This window comes from Pelodiscus sinensis, chromosome 32 (assembly GCF_052426305.1).
Source record: "Pelodiscus sinensis isolate ZL-2025 chromosome 32, ASM5242630v1, whole genome shotgun sequence".
In the NCBI taxonomy this organism is placed as follows: Eukaryota; Metazoa; Chordata; order Testudines; family Trionychidae; genus Pelodiscus; species Pelodiscus sinensis.
In genome coordinates this window covers 655631-672651 of record NC_143083.1, presented here as the reverse complement: position 1 = coordinate 672651, position 17021 = coordinate 655631, and the positions used below count along the sequence as shown (strand labels likewise).

At 49.8% G+C, this 17021-nt stretch overlaps 1 protein-coding gene across 1 annotated transcript in view; it reads left to right on the top strand.

Moving 5' to 3' along the window:
- The first annotated feature begins 2655 nt into the window (after positions 1-2655).
- The window catches only part of MED26 (mediator complex subunit 26), a 53108-nt gene continuing 38742 nt past the window's right edge, over positions 2656-17021 (top strand). The window contains exon 1 of the mRNA XM_075903370.2: positions 2656-3064. Within this exon, the coding sequence (XP_075759485.1) occupies positions 2990-3064 (75 nt within the window). The 5' untranslated portion in view covers positions 2656-2989. The remainder of the gene's footprint in view (positions 3065-17021) is intronic.

Sequence of the window (17021 nt, the reverse complement as noted above, 5' to 3'; positions counted from 1 at the left end):
CATGACGTCATCATTGGGCATCCGGGGCAGCGGCGCTCTAGGCAACTGCCTAGTTCGCCTAGGCTCACGGGCCGCCTCTCCGTTTCAGTTGAGCCTGTTATGGTGTCTTTGAAAAGTTTCCATGCAGCTTGGAGGGATTTGACTTTAGTCACTGGACCTTTTAACTTCCGTTTAACTAACCTCATTTTTATGTACTTCTCGTTTCTGAAATTAAATGCCTATGTTGGGCATAGGGATGATGTCAGACATGGCCAGGGGCACATGCATTTGTTTTCTCTGTGTGCTGTACCAGTTCAGCACGGATAGTTGGCAAAGCAGATCTCAACTTGAATGGCCCAATGACCAAAGGATCCGTTAAAGTGCAAAGGTGCCCAGCCAGGTTTATTGTCAGTGAATCATGTGTAGCAAGGTCAGTACCAGTCCTGGGCCCCAGACTGCTGTTCAGTCCACAAATTCACAGGCTAAGTACAGGCATAGGTCCCACTTGTCCTTGTCAGCGTTTGGGCTTCTGTCCCTTGGCCAAAAGGGTGCTGGGGGTGATGGCTCTGGTCAGCCTGAGCTGGGTAACCAGTCCTCCCCAGCTACTGGCTGGGTTCTCAGGCTACTTGGGTAAGGGAGTCCAAACATATATGTTCAGTGCTCCTCACCTTCCCTGTTGTCTCTAGCAATACTGGTTCTCTCCATCAGCTTTTCTGATCAGTTACATATAGGCTACGTCTAGAGTGGCATGATTTACTGGAAATGCTTGTAACGGAAAAGTTTTCCGTTAAAAGCATTGTCGGAAAAGAGCGTCTAATTGGCATTGATGCTTTTCTCAAAAGCACTTTTTGCAGAAAAGCATCCGTGCCAATCTAGACATGCGTTTGCAAAAAAGCCCCAATCGCCATTTTCGCAATCGGGGCTTTTTTTGCGCAAAACAAATCTGAGCTGTCTGCACTGGCCCTTTTGCGCAAAAGCTTTGCGCAAAAGGACTTTTGCCCGAACGGGAGCTGCATAGTATTTCCGCAAGAAGCACTGATTTCAGACAGTAGGAAGTCAATGTTCTTGCAGAAATTCAAGCGGCCAGTGTAGACAGCTGGCAAGTTTTTCTGCAAAAGCAGCTGCTTTTGCGGAAAAACTTGCCAGTCTAGACACAGCCTCTGTGTATTACAGTAACACATGGGCTGTGTCTACACTGGGCCACTTATTCTGGAAAATCAGCCGCTTTTCCGGAATAAGCTGCGAGCTGTCTACACTGGCCCTTGAATTTCCGGAAAAGCAACGATGCTCTACTGTATAAAGTCAACTGCTATTCTGGAAAAAACTATTCTGCTCCTGCTCAGGCATAAGTCCTTATTCCGGAACACTGTTCCGGAAAAGGGCCAGTGTAGACAGCCCAGTAGTCTTTCCCGGAAAAAAGCCCCAATCGCGAAAATGGCGATCAGGGCTCTTTTCTGGAAAAGCGCGTCTACATTGGCCACAGACGCTTTTCCGGAAAAAGGGCTTTTCCGGAAAAGCAGCCTGCCAATGTAGACACTCCTTTTCCGGAAAAACTGGCAGTTTTAAGCAGTTCCGGAAATTCATGCCAGTGTAGACACAGCCACAATGGATAGTAACAGAGAGGTAGCCGTGTTAATTTGGTCTTGGAAAAAAAAGTAGTCTTGTAGTACTTTAAAAACTAACAAGATAGTTTATTAGGTGACGAGCTTTCATGGGGCAGACCCACTTCTTCAGATCATATTCTGAAAGCGAACTGGCATGACCATTATATAACAGAAGGATACAATGAAAAAAGTAAAAAATTACAAAATGACAAATCAGCTATGTAGAACAAAAGGTGGGAATGAGGTGGAGGTGGGAGAGGAGGTAACAAGAAAGTAGGAAATTTCTTACTGTAAGAATCAAGTGGCTAATCTGGGGTCACTACAAATATCAAAAGGTGGGGAGGCTGGAGATCTGTTCTTATCAATTTAATATCTTTAGAAAACAGTTTTCTTCAGATTTTGTAAACTCAGTCCTCTCCAGGAGGGCTTACATTATGCAGGCAGTAGCTTCTTTAATCATTTTAATCACTTCAGTAAAAATGAATGGAAATCCCCATGTGCGTCATTTTTTAAAATAAAATCCATGTGCTCTTTTTATTGTGAAAACGAAACATTTCATTTGATCAGACGTTATTTAAAAAAAACACCTGGCATCTGTCTAGTGGCAATCTGTTGTGGAATTTGGGACTTGTCAGACACTTAAACACCCTCGTGTTATGGAGCTTTCATGCAGACATCGATGCAAAGAGAGCAGGAGCCAAGGGGCGTGTCGGCGGGTCCCCAAGCCCGTGCATGTAGCCCGACGGGAGTTGCTCGGTGTATCTCAGCAGCACGAGGGCTGATAGCCCGAGCCGGTAGCGAGACTCGCTGTCTCGCTCCGGATTTGCAGGACACTCCCCCCTCCCGAGTCAGCGCCTGAGCCCGCAGTCTCGGGCTTCCTGGGCACCTTTGCCATGCCCGTCCTGCTGCCGCCCGGCCGCAATGCTGCAGGGCTCCGGCCCAGGCCGGGTTTCCAGGGCAGCCCGACAGCCGCCTCCCCGGCACGGTGCAGCGCACGACACAGGGTGTGCGGAGCGCCGCGGCCCCGCCTTGCGCATGCGTATTGCGAACGAGTCCCCAGGCGCGAGCTCTCCTTCCAGGGGCCTGTGCGCGCATACGTCACAGACGCGCCGTGCGTGACGGCGTCGGGCGTGTCCCATGGTGCCTTGCGCGGGGCTGGCTCTCTGAATCCTGCCCACAGTTGAGTTCGGCCCTCAGTGGAGCAGACGGGTCCGGCCTAGTCCCGCCGCCTCGAGCCTCCCCTCGCGGTCGCGCCTGGCCCCGAGCGCCGCTCCCCCGCCGAGCGGGGAGCGAACATGCGGCTCCCTGAGGAGGCTGCCGCCGGCGAGTGAGGAGCCGCCGCCCCGGCCCGGCCCGGCCCCGCCGCCCGCCCGCCCCGGCCGCAGCCGCCCCGCTTCGCCCAGGCAATGACAGCGGCTCCGGCCCCCTCCCCGCAGCAGATCAGGGACCGGCTGCTGCAGGCCATCGACCCGCAGAGTAATGTGAGTACGGGCCGTGCCCCCCGGGGAGGGGGCTGCCCCCCGGCCGTGCCCCCCGGGGAGGGGGCTGCCCCCCCGGCCGTGCCCCCCGGGAAGGGGGCTGCCCCCCGGCCGAGCCCCCCGGGGAGGGGGCTGCCCCCCCGGCCGAGCCCCCCGGGGAGGGGGCTGCCCCCCCGGCCGAGCCCCCCGGGGATGCCTGTGGGCTCCTGCTGGCGTGAGGCGCCTCTCCCGCAGGCAGCTGGAGTGCCGGGTCCCGGGTGTTCCGGAGCCTCCTCCCCGCGGAGCAGCCCCGCGCCGGAAACTCCTGCCGCGGGGGGGGGGGTGCGAGGGGCGCTGGGTTTCGAGACTCGCTTCTTCGGGTGTTGCGGAGTCCCGGGTGTTGCGTCTCCCCGTGCGCCGGGCCGGTGTCCTCGCGCCCCTCGGCCCGGGGTTCCCGCGAGGGCCGGTCCCTGTGGCGCAGGGGCCAGGCTGGCTCCGTGAGTTCACTCCCGCGGGCATGGCTGGGGGAGGGGGCAGGTGGTAGCCGGCCATGCGGTGCGGTGTCGGACCGAGCTCCGGACTCGACACCGAGGCTATGGTGCGGCCTGCAGGGGGCTCCCTGTCTGTAATGGGCTTTCCGAGCTGGCTCGTTTGGGAAAGCGGCGCGACCCGGACCTTTCCGGCTAGGAGCTGCTAGGAGGCGGCTGCAGAGCATCCAGTGTCCCTCCCGATGCTGTTCGGTGATTGCACTCCCAAGGGGGGGGGGCCCTGCAGTTTCTTCTTCACCCCATAAAAGACTCTGGGGATGCTTCCAGCGGGTTCTGCATCCTTGCTATGAGAGAACTTTCCCTCCTCTTTCTTATCCAGTGTTCCAGTCTCTCTCTGTCTCCCTTTAACATGGTCACCTGCTGGGGGCATTCCCCTTACATCCCGCTGTTCTCCACTGTACTATAGGTAGCACACCCTAGAAGGGGCTCTTTTCATTCATTTCTCCTTCTCTTCCCTGACTCGCAAGCACCCATGCTCAGGGACTTCATTTGTTGCAGGTTAGTGTCCCAAATAAGATCCTAGATTGAAATAACAGGATTGTGGGACCCTTGAAACTTTTGGGGCCATCTCTAGGTTTAGGGCAGAAGCACGCTGTGGGTTCCTGAATTATTTACAGCTCGGGGTAAGACGTTTGTTGTGTTTTTTTTTTTTTGGCCTCACCTTTTATTATATGATGAACTTTATCAACTAGTTTGAGGACACGGTATAAGCCCAGAAAAGCTGGTATACCTTTTACCTGTTACTGTGAATAATTAAGCTTACGAGTTGTACTTAATTTTCTGTTTCAAATTAATGGTGTATAGAGTTGTAGGGTTAATTTGGATCAGCAGCCAACACATCAGAGTCTGGGTTGCAAAGTAGAATTCAGCTCATAACATCTGAGGCTGGCTATGGTGAAGCCTAAATGTGCATCAAGTCAAATGCCGCATGTCAAAGTATTCATTCCACTTGCTACAGAATCATAGAACTGGAAGAGACCTCAGGGAGGTCATCAAGTCCAGACCCCTGCCAAAGGCAGGACCAATCCAAAGTAAATCAACCCAACCAGGGCTTTGTCAAGCATTAGAGACTATAGGCCAAATGGAATTAGATATTTCAGTTCAACCCAAGCTCACATGCCCATCTCTTAGAGGTCTCTATTTATTAGAAGCAGATTTATGTATCATAGTAACAAATTTGATAATTAAGTGAAAGCACTCTGAGGGTGCTGCAGTGTGATGTGCATGTAATCTGAAAATAATCAGCCCGATCACTTATAACATTGTTTTAAATGAGATCTGGCCTATTATGCTGTCTACGAACTCATGAAATCGGGATGTTTCAGTTTAATAGGCCATGGGGCAACACATAATATTTTAGAACAATTTATCTTCTTTAATTTTCTGTTCCTATGCATCCTTCATAACCTGTGGTAACCTTAAAATATACTGTACACTGGTCTTCTGTTAATGATCCCGAAATAGTTAGCCGAAATTGTAAATCTTCATGTAATTGATTTTTACGTAGTCAATTAATCCACAAGCATTGGTTAGAGTTTAAATAGAGACAGCTAAGTTGCAGCATGCTGCAAGTGCTTTAGAGTAAGGGATGTTTCAGAAAGGGCAGTTGGCAGGGAGCAGTTTCTCAATGATACCAGGCAGTTGAGAAAACACATGAAAAAGCCGTGTGAAGTGAAATGTGGTGTCTTACTGCTTGTTGGACAAGCTGCCAATCCATATGTTAGAATCTTGTATTTCCTGACAGTCATTATATTAATTGGTCATGAGGTTGGACTTGTACAGTTCTGATCTCAGTTTCCATGTAAAGGTCTTCAAGCAGTCAGAAGATGGATACATTTCTTGTCCTGCATTTGCTCTTCAATTTGTTTCATAAAGAATTTTTGGACTAGTACAGTGGCTAAAATGTGTAGAACTGTTAGTTTATAAGGAAACTGAAGCACAGAATAACTTTTTTTTGTCAGAATGTGTTTTAAATTCAGGTCAGTGCTGGATTGCTGACCTCATGTCTCTCCTGGCCTGAGCAATTCAAAGTTTTAACAGATGCAAAAATAAACATTTAGTGGCAAAAATGTCAGTGAAAATAAAATATTTATGTACTAAATGCTTTTTTTGGTATGATTGTTACTTGATTCTAGCTCTGCTGAACCTTCTTTGCTGTAGAGCTCTGTCTGTGTTTTGGAATTCAGAATTATTTAACTTGTATTTGAGCAGATGTCCATTTAAAATAATTTGTCTTTTTAAACTGTAAACTTAGTACAGTGAGCCTAGGCTCATCGGTTAATCATAATGGTTACATGCAGCCCACCTTTCCATGCTGCCTCTGTCGAAGGCAGCATACCCGGGGGTGCACATGGGAAGCCAACTGGCTCCCTGCACATACCAGCTTCTGAAACCACCTGCCTCCACTGCCTCTGACACGGACAGGTGGGAGCTGGTACCCGTGGACCCTCCTGTCCCCTATGGTGCTGTGCAACAATCTGTTCAGCTCTGCACAGGTGTTCAGGCTACCTGCCCAGATGGACCTGCAGGAGCAGGGTGCCTATCGGGTGGCCTTGGCCCTAGCCCTTGAGCTGCTGTGGTTTGGGAGAGGTGCCTCTCACTCTATTCTAGGAGATGTTGCAAGATGGGGTGCAAAAGTGGGGTGGAAGTCCTTTTCCCTACTGTAGCCCTGGGCCGATCTGTACCCCCCAGCCAAAGCCTTAATCCTTGGCCCCATCCCCAGAGCTTGCCCCACCAGATAGTCCTCAAACCCATGCATCCCGTCTTGTCCCAGTCCTAAGCCTCCTGCCCCACATGAATTTTGTTATGTGCACTGATATGGAGATGATAGGTCACAAATCACCTCTGTATTAGGTGCACATAACATTCATTCTACATGTGTGGGAAAAATTAGAGGGAACACTGTCCCCAGTGGAGCCCTCATCCTCCTTGCACCCCAATTCCCTGCCCCAGCCCAGTGTCCCCTCTTGCACTCCCAAACCCCTGTTTCATCCTGGAGCCTTCCCATACCTCCCATCCCAATCCCTTGCCCCAGGCTGGTGAAAGTGAATGAGGGTGGGAGAGAGCAAGTGACAAGGAGGGCTCAGCGGCAGAGTAGGAGGTTCCTGACAAATTTTAACTCAAAATTGGGGGTCTTTAGATTGCTAAAAGTTTGAGAATCACTGCACTTGATCACATTGACTCAGGAGCAGAATCTGTTGAATTTGCATAGATTTTTTTTTTCTTTTTACTCTCTCAAACTGAAATCTTTCCCTCCAATCCCAGGGGAATACACTGATATTTTAAGTGCTACTAGGTGTGCAGAGAATTCCATAAATATCTTTGTTTTTCAAAGGATGCATATAATAATTAATCCGTTTCTGAAATGGTCTGAATCAAAGTTGTTGACTCTCACATCCAGTGTCTGTAAGTGATGCTACTCAAACACGTGCCCTCAACATTGATTTTCCTGAAATGTTTGTAGATTTTTAACAGGCCAGCAGTGTGAGACTCGGGCTTAGTGGGAGTAGGGTACGGTGCTTTTTTTTTTTTTTCTTTCAGGTGATAACATGATGTAGGAATTCCTGTCCCTATGAGACGAGACGGATTGTATAGAAACAGTGGCCTAAGAGAAATGTCTGGCACTTCACACAATTGTTACAATAAAGTATTATGGAGATGCAGTTTACCAAAGGCTGCTGTGTATTTCAAGTAATAGTATTTTTCTTTTGATCTCAGTACTGTACACTGGGGTGGGGCAACTTTTTTGGATCAGGGGCTGCTAACTCTCATAAATACCAGATGGGGGCTTCACAAAAGTGGGAAGGAACCCCCCCTCCCCCCACACACACAGACACACACACACACGTGCAAAGCCGCCAGTTCCTCCCTTTTCCCAGCTCCCTGTGCAGGGAAGGAGTTGGGGTGGCTTCCCATCTCTCCCACTCCCCCCTTCCCTCCTCAGGTCCAGCATGCTTCCTTAATTAAGGAGGCATTGCTGGCAGTATGTGGCTTGGACTACCAGACATTACTCCCTGCTGCAGCCACACTATTGCAGGGAAGAGTTCTGGAGCTTGCCCAGCTGTGGCCATCCCTTCCTCACTAAAATCCCCCCATGCAGGGAAGGGGCTGGCGAACTTCCCTTCCCTCCCAGTCTGGGATGGATTCTCCCTCACCTTGGTTCCGCATATCTCCTTACCAGTAAAAGGAGTTTTGTTGGCAGCCTCTGCAGCCACCTGAGCCTGGGAAGCTGCTCCAGCCTTTTTTTCGCTGCTGCTTTGCAGAAATACTGCAGGGCTCCAGCATGCCTTCCGCCAGGTCTGCTGGGCGTACCTCTCCCACGTGCAGGAGAGGAACTGGAAGCATCCGGCTGTGCTGCTGGGGAGGCTGGGAGACGTTTTTAAAGTGGCCCCCAAAGACTTCCCTCTGCAGCATTTCATGGCTGCTGGACCCCCTGAAGGCTGCATGAAGTTGTTTGGTGGGCTGTAGGTTCGTACACTAAGAAGCCGGATTACACCTCCCTCCTCCAAATGCCAAAAATAAACAATTTTTCACTTGAAACTTTTCAGGAGTGATGTTCTCCCATCCCAGGAATAATGAGATTTGTTAATCCCATCAAAGAAAATTAATTTTTAAACGGCTATTTCCTCTTCACTGGTCTCTTAAGAGTTAAGATCCCAGAGAAATGATGGATTCCTAGTCCTAAAATGAGTAAATATTGGGGATGTGAAAGGTTCACTGTTTCTGGTTAACCAGTGTGGGCTGGTGCAGCTCCCTGCCCACCTTGAATAGAGGGATGCTCCAGTCCCCTGGGACCTACTATGGACATAAGCTGCTCTGGGTGTCTAGAGCAGTCCCTGCTCATGGTTAGTCTAGTTAATTGTAAACTTTATGTTTAATCGGTTAACTGATTAAACATGGGATTTTACATCCCTAGTAAATGCATAATATCCCCTCCCTGAGTTTAAGCACTAGAAATGAATTGGTAAAACAGGGGATTTGACTTGAAAGGATTGCACGTCTTTTTGCCTTTATCATCTCCGTTATTGGTTCAAATCTGATCTGGATTGATGGTGAATAAACACCCACCAGATACTTACATCCCTAATGGTAACCGAATAACCTTTTACATAGTTAACAGATCAGTCTAGGCTTATTGGTTACTGTGACTGGTTACACACATGCTCCTGTCCCGCTCCCAGGAAGCTGGCTGCCACCCTGCTCAGCTGGTTCTCTTATCAGTGCCCGTAGTGTGGGGTGGCAGCCAGCTCCCTAGGAGTGGGGCAGGAGCCAAGCGTGGGACAGTAGCTAGCTCCCTGGGGGTGGGACTACAGGCAGGAGCCAGTGTGTGCTGGGAACTGGCTTCCGAAAAGCTGGCTGCTGCCCTGCTCTTTTTGCTCTGTATCAGAGTACACAGCATGGGGCGGCAGCCGGCTCCCTAGGAGCTGGCTGGGAGTCAGCTACTGCCCCATGTTGTGGATGCACATAACCGTGTAATCACTGAACGTTTTAGTGGTTACATGGTTACCCAATTACTCATTTTAAACATCCCTACTTACTGTGTGAAATCAAGTTGCTATGGAGACTGAAATAGTTGCCATCTCTGCTTAGACTCCGGGAAAGGACCTAAATTACACTGATTCAAGGCTACCTGTATTGGGCTGGGGAGTTCCCACCAGTTGGTGTTTGAATCGTGCAGCTAATCTTCCCTGGCTCTGGTAATAGACAGAATCTCCCCAGTATGGAATTCATTCTAAAGCTTTTTTTAAAAAATGTAGCACAAGCATAATGGGAGTACGTTTCTCCCTGAGGCCTTGTGTACAGTGGCGTGTTTTGTAGCCAAAAAACTGCTTTTTGTTGACAAAACAGTGAGAGCATACATGCTACAATGCAACTGGGGTGGGAGAGCATCCAGTTTTGGCGACACAACTTACACCTCTTCAGGAAACTTGACTTTTCCCCTCCCTTTATTGTCCGCAAAGAGCTGGCGTGGATGTGTGGACTCTATTTGCTTTGTCCAGAGAACTGGGTTCTGCCAGTATCTCACAATGCCTCCCCTGCCGGCTGGCGCTCAGTGTTGTGTGATCTCTCCTGCCCTGCAGGCATGTGCCCTGCCCCTTTCCAAGCTCTGGGAAGTATCTGACAGTGCAGTAAGCTGCTCTGTTTGGGAGCAAACAGAAAAAGCAAATTATTGGAATGTTCCCATTCTTCCCGGCTAGAAACACATCTGCAGGCAGGCTGCTGCTGCAGGGGGAAGGCCGTAGAGACTGTTGTGCTGCTTTGACATTCTTCAGCATGAAGAGCTCATGATCCTGCTCCCAGCAGCTGAGAATGCTGTGGGGAAAACTCAGAATCCCAGGAAGTGCAGGGCTCAGCTCTGCCCTCTCATAGCATTGCTAGCTTGCCTTTCGACAGTGCCACGAAATGTGGTCACAAAATGTCGACAATGGGAAGCAGAAAAAACAGTTTGACCGGTTTTCACTTTTGCTGACTTATGCATGTCTACAGTACATCTGTTGCCAAACCTTCCTAGTGTAGACATAGCCTTAGTTTTTAGAATCATAGAACACTAGAACTGGAAGGGACCTTGAGAGGTCATTGAGTCCCTCATGGCAGGACCAAGCACCATTTAGACCTGTGGTAACCAACCTGTCGATTGGGAGAGCTCGACCAGTCATCGCAAGGTGTTCGGGGCTTCTCCATTCCCCCACCCCAAGAAGAAACCCCCCACTGTCTCTACCTCCAGTGACAATGGAGGTAGCACTGGCTTCCTGCAGTGTGGGGGGAGCAGTCTCGCAGCTGTGCGCCACTTCTGGAGTTTCAGGAAGTGCACAGGCTGCTCCCTCCTCCCTCAAACACCTAGTGTGTTTCCTGAAGTCAGGTCTGTGGCACGCCAGGGATTCCCTTCTCCTGCTGCCTTCCTGCAGGGGGAATGTAAGAGTCCTGGGTGCTGTGGGACTCCTTGTCCCCTGCCCCAGCACCTTGCCACCTGCCTCTGCTCCAGCACCCTGCCCCGTGCCCTCTACCCCTACCAGCACAGTTGAACATAAGAACGGCCGTACTGGGTCAGACCAAAGGTCCATCTAGCCCAATAGCCTGTTTGCCAACAGTGGCCAGCACCAGGTGTCCCAGAGAGGGTGGACCGAAGACAATGATCAAGTGATTTGTTTCCTGCCATTCTTCTCCAGCCTCTGACAAACGGAGGCCAGGGGCACCATTTCTATCCCCTAGCTAATAGCCTTTTATGGACCTAACCTCCATGAAATTAGCTTCTCTTTAAACTCTGTTATAGTCCTAGCCTTCATAGCCTCCTCTGGCATGGAGTCCCACAGGTTGACTACACGCTGTGTGAAGATCTTTTGCTTATTAGTTTTAAACCTGCTGTCTATTCATTTCCTAATGTGCAACCTAAACCACTTTGCTGCAATTTGTCTCACTCCTCCTTGTGACACCCTTTTAGATACTTGAAAACCGCTATCATGTTCCCTCTCAATGTTCTCTTTTCTAAACTAAACGAGCCCAATTCTTTCAGTCTTCTCTCATAGCTCATGTTCTCTAGACCTTTAATCATTCTTGTTGCTCTTCTTGGGACCTTCTCCAATTTCTCCACATCTCTCCTGAATGGTGGTGACCAGAACTGGATACAGTACTCCAACTGAGGCCTAATCAGAGCAGGAAAGAGGATAGTTCCCCCTTTGCTTCTCTTAGTGACTGCTTTAGGTGCAGGTAAGTGTGTCTCCTGCAAATGGAGGTGGAACAAACTTTGGCCTTATCCTTTCCTTCAAGGAGCTAGGACAGTTATCTAGTTCAAAGGATGCTTTCTGAGTGTTAGGGATGCAACATCCTATGTAACTGGTTAACCAGTTAAATGTGAAGTTTACTTCATGTTCAACTGGTTAACCAATTAAAAGGGGCCACTCCAGCCCAGCTAGGCTGGAGTCCCACTCTGCCCCCCTCTATTGCAGCCGGGCTGGTCCAGCCCACCACCACGCACAAGGGCTGCTCAGCTGGCAGTTGACTGTAAGCACAGTGCTCCCTTGCAGGGCGGGGGCAGGGAGCGAGAGAATTCATGTGCTCCCACTGCCAAGGGGCACGGGTACCTAGAGAACCACCAGCTGTTCAGAACAGTTGGTGGGCCTCTCTGGGAGGGGGACAAAGACTTTGTGTGCTCCCCCGTTCCCAGATCAATCAGGGTCTGTGGGTGGGGAAGCATGGAAGTGTCCTGGTCCCACCCCTTCCATCTGAGGCCCTGCCCCTTCCGGGACAGCCCAGGGCCAATTCAAACATTTTGGAAGTGGCCCTTGTCAAAAATTGCCCACCCCTTATATGGCACTGAGTGTGTATTTCACTTCTTACTATAAAGAATTAAATTTAAACTATATAGTTTAGTTTTCTGTTTCAGGTAACTTGGAATTTTAAATTATACTTTGACTAAAAAGCAGCTGATAAGGTTTTACCTGTCACTTACCTTGTCTCCACAAGGTTTTACTTTCTTAAGTCATCTGAGTCAAGTGAGAGCATTAACATAGCGAGTTGACTGTGTTCTTGCCTGGGAAAGGGTGTAGCGTGCTATTTGGTTTCAGCCCACAGTATTCTTCACCTCTTTGAATTAGCCTGATGAGTTTTGTGTAGCTGTTGTCATCCTTACATTGGGTACGTTTAAACTACAGGCTTTTGTCGACAGATACTGTCGACAAAGCTTCTGTCGACAAAGAGCGTCTAGACTACATTCAGTTCTGTCGACAAAGCAGCGACAAAACCCTGTAGTCTAGACACAACTCTAGATGCAATAACACCTTCTGTCGACAGAACTCTGTCGACAAAAGGTGTTATGCCTCGTAAAATGAGGTTTACCAGCGTCGACAGAACTCAGCAGTAGTGTAGACACAGGTATAGTTTTGTCGACAAAAGTCCACTTTTGTCGACAAAACTCTGTAGTCTAGACACACCCATTATCTCTATAAGAAGTGCCTGTGGTTGGTACTAGGGATGTTAATGTGCGTTGGTTCAAGTAAATGTGTACATGTGGGGGTGGAAAGAGAGATGAAGGCAGCTCCCTAGGAGCCAGTGCATCGGCTCCTGCCTGCTACCTGATGCTGTTGTGTCTAATGCAAAGGCAGCAGTGTGGAGGTGGGGACATGTGTAACTATGCATGTTAAACAGTGAGCCCAGGTTCATCAGTTAAGCATGTATACTAGGGATGTCAATGTGCAGTTGCCTACACGATTAACTGATGAGCCTAGATTTATGGGGGGGGGGGGCTGGAGCCAGTACATGTGGAAAGTTGGCTTTTAAGCTGGCTCTCTGCATGTGCCAGCTCTGCGGAGACACAACCCCCCACCCCTCCCCCAGCTAAACTGGGGTGGAGGTGGGCAGGAGCCAGTGCTTGACAGGGAGCTGGTTTAAAAGCTGGTTCCCATGAGCACCAGACTGTCTGCTCCCCTGATAGAGGCAGCAGCACAGGGTGGCAGGGCTGCCTAGAAGTTGGGCTGAAAGCACACTGGCTGCCGGCCCCACCCCAGGGGACTATAGAATAATTGTGTAATCGCTAAGATTTGGTACGATTACCTGATTATTAGATTAAATTACATCTAACATCTCTATTTGCCCATGTTTATAGTTCTTTGCTGGGAAAAAATAGAGCTCCTTCCATTTTACTATGGTATGCCATTGGTGGAGAGACCACATCGCTTGTGGCAGGACATACTCTCACAGGGAAGAGGTTAGTAGCTATCTTTGACTTAGGTTGGGGCTGAGGCTGCCAAAGGAAGTCTGGGTGCTGTCAGAAAGCGAGATCTGTGTTGGAAAATGTCAAAGCACCGGTGTGGTCCAACTGCCCCTTCAGCTTCTTTTCCTGGGCCCCAGAGAAGGTGGTGGTGGTGGTGCTATCACTTGCTCGTAGCCACCTCAGACTCCCTTAGTATTTAGTGGGAAAGGGACGTGACTTAGGCTATATCTACACTGGGAAGGTTTGGTGACAAAAGTGCTGTCGACATGCAAAAGTTACCAAAAGTGAAAACTGGTCAAACCTGTGTTTCTGCCACCCATTGTCGTTATTCCATGGCCATGTTGTTAGCACCCTGTTGACAGAGCAAAGCGATTTGAGTAAGCATCCCACAATGCCTGGCATTACCTCCAGTCGCTAAGCACTGTGGGAATGCACAAAGTAGTTGCTATGCATTTTGGAAACGTGATAAATGGCCTGTCAGTCACCTCTTTGCTTCCCGGCCCTCCCAGGGCTTCTGGCTTGCTTTTGCACCACTTGACTGACAGTCTTACTGCAAACTCCAGCATCTGCTGTGAGAAATCGTGGATCCCAAAGTTCTCTCCCATGTTGTGTTCAGTGTACTTAGGACATTGTGTTGTTGCAGCAGAGCTACTTATACAGTTAATAGCAGAAGACTAAGAATTGGATGCAGACACCATTGTTGGGGGGGACCACAGAATTGACATGGAATTGGGCTGCCACAGATCAGTCATGCACTGTAGACCATTGCTTTTGGGCTATGGAAACCAGCACTGAGTGGTGGGATCGCATTTTCATGCAGGTGTGTGATGAAGACCAGGCTCTGGGGTGGGAATGAAGGATTTGAGAGTGGGAAGGGGTGAAAGGTGCAAGGTCTGGGAGGGAATTTGGGTGCAGGAGAATGTAGAGAAGGGGATGCTGGCTCAGGGAGGGGGCTCCAGGCTGTGGAGTGTTGGGGTCAGGTGGAGGGTTGGGGTGCTGAGCAAGCCACAGGCTTGTCGATGTGAGGGTGCAGGAGTTTAGGTTGGGGTGTGTGAGGGGCTCGGCAGGGAGTATGATGGGCTCAGGACACAGATTTGCGGTATGTGGATGGTGCAGGAATATTGTGGCACAAGACTGAGGATGTGGGGGTGCAGGATTTTGGGGATGAGAGACTCAGAACAGGTGGTTCCAGTATATGATAGGCGCAGATTCCAGTATATGATAGGCGCAGGTCGAGGGGGTGCAGGAGTGTTACGATGCTGCGACCAGATGGGGGCTTGTTGACCAGGCTTCATTTTTAAATAAAATATGTCAAACACAAAATGTTTCAGCATTGGAACCTGTTTTGAGTTGATCCACAGAAAAGTTAGTTGGGGCCACACAAGTGAGATACAAAAAAACAACCTCTCCAAAGCTCCCCAAGCCTCACAAATGTGGTCCCAACTGTGCTGGTGGGGACCAGGTAGTGGTGGGTGCTGGGGCAGAGGACATGGTGCTTGCTGGTGGGTACTAAGGTAAGGGGCAGGGTGCTTGTGGGGGGAGGGTCTGGCCAGGGGGGAGGGGAGAAGGACAGCTCAGCCGGTACCTGGGGATCCTGGGTCTCAGGGAGCATGTGGGCTGCTCTTTCCTTTTCCTCCCCTCCACTAAACAGTTGGCACGCTTCCTGAAACGTCAGGTCTGTTGCTCGGCTGGAAACTTCCTTCCCCCTGCTGGCTGCCTGTGCAGAGTGTGGGTGTAAGAGTCCCAGTACTGCATGCCAGCTCCAACTTCTCAGGAAGCGTTTGCTCTTCCTCTGCTCCCTGACAGCCACGTGCTTCCTGAGAAGTTGGAGCTGGCATGTAGTCCTGGGATTCCTATTTCCCCCGCCAACCCAGTCCTCTTCTGCCCTAAACTTATGCCCGGGTCCTGGAGCCTGAGCCACTGCCGTCGCTGCTACCACAACGCATGTCTCCCTCCAGGTGCTGGGGTGCGTACACTGAGTAGTTGGCCTTGAGCATGTGTTGGCTGGGATGCCATGCGCCAAACCCCCTCTCCCCCCACTTCTTCCCCAGAGCCAGGCATCTCCCCTTCCCCCTCCCCACAACCTTATGCCCGGGACCCAGAGCCGCTGCTGCCACTGCTACCCCACCATGCATGTCTCCCTCTGGGCATGCGAGCAAAGCGGCCCAGCCTTGAGCATGTGCTGGAATGCAGCAGAGTGGCCCAGCCGTGAGTAGGCTCCGTGGTGTCTTGCACAGAGTGGCTGGGCCGAGTGATTCTTGCAGGAGCCGCATTTTTGTAATCAAAGAGCCGCATGCAGCTCGTGAGCTGTGGGTTGGCCACCCCTGTGGTAGATTGAAACCTAGCTGTAGGCGTCTTTGGCAGGCTGGACCTTTTCGAGGATCATATGCCCAAGATGGTGACTGTATGTTGTCGTGAGAGTAAGGGTGAAGAGTTTGGCTGTGGGTGAAACGAGGGGGCACTGTGCCTGGATGCACAGTGTGAACGGTCAGACACTTGTGCTCTCAGAAGAGCCTATAGGGTGGTCATCAATATCAGGAGGTGCCGAGGAACGTCTTTGACAATGAGGGGCGCTGATGTTTCTGTGATGCTGCTTTGTCTCATCCCATTGCTTGTTTTGAGGAGGCATTTCTATGAAACCCAAGGGATATTTCAGGCTTCCATGGGGGGCAGCGTGATTGTGTGGGTTGTGTCTCAGAATAAATTCATGGTTTTTAAACATTTGTTTTTATTGATGTTTTTCTATCAGGATGTTCAGTGGTAAGGGTGATTGAAAGTATGATGGAAAGAAGCCATTACTTGAATGTGAAAATGAGTATGTAGGCATAGAGGGAAGGTTGCTGGATAAATTTTTTTGCAAGTGCAGCATGGAGGCTGATGTGTGGATGTGGAGGGATGGTTGCTGTGAAAGAGTTCTGCACGTATTGACAGTGAGGCTTTTAGTTGTGTTTGCTCTGCATCTTGATGAGACACTTCAGCATCTCTTTTTGGTTTTCCGTGAGCTTTAGCATGTGCTCAATGGTTTGTGTTCTCACTTGAGTCTGCATAGCTCTTCTTTGCTCTTTTTTTCCCTATGTTTGATCTGTTGAGTGATGCAACACATCCTAGGCCAGATTCTCCCTTGTCTTCCATGGATTTTTCCTTGGTGGAGTCTGTCTGGTGAACATGCCTGACTTCTCAGAGTCTGGTCTGGAAAAGTAACCATTAACAATAGATTGACTGTACTACTTATGATAAAGATTGTAAAATTTCACTACCATGCACAGTTCTGAATAAAACTTGCCACTTTTCTTGTTGCCCAAGAGGCAAACACAAATCTCTCCAGACCCTCTGATCATGGTGAGATGTACGTATAGGTAAGGGGTGTGTGTGTGAATGAGTGTTTGGTGTGGGTCCCCAAGAAAGTACAGTCTAGGCTTGTGCAGCAGCTACACGTGAAAACAATTTCTAATAATCCTACACTTGTCCACAGGCTGAGAGTACTCTGGCTGATACATCCCTGCTGAAGGTAAACAGGCAAACTCAGAGCTCAGCTTTTGCATGTAAGCAGAAGTACATCTACATCAGGCAAAGCTTCAACATGCTCCCTGCAAGATTATATTGATATCTGTGTGTACGTCGATGCTCTGTTTGGACATAATGCTGACCCAGACAAGGCTTAGCCAGCTCACAGAAACAGCTTCTGTTCCTCCTGCACCCACCCCTAACCGCTGCAAGAGCAACTTCC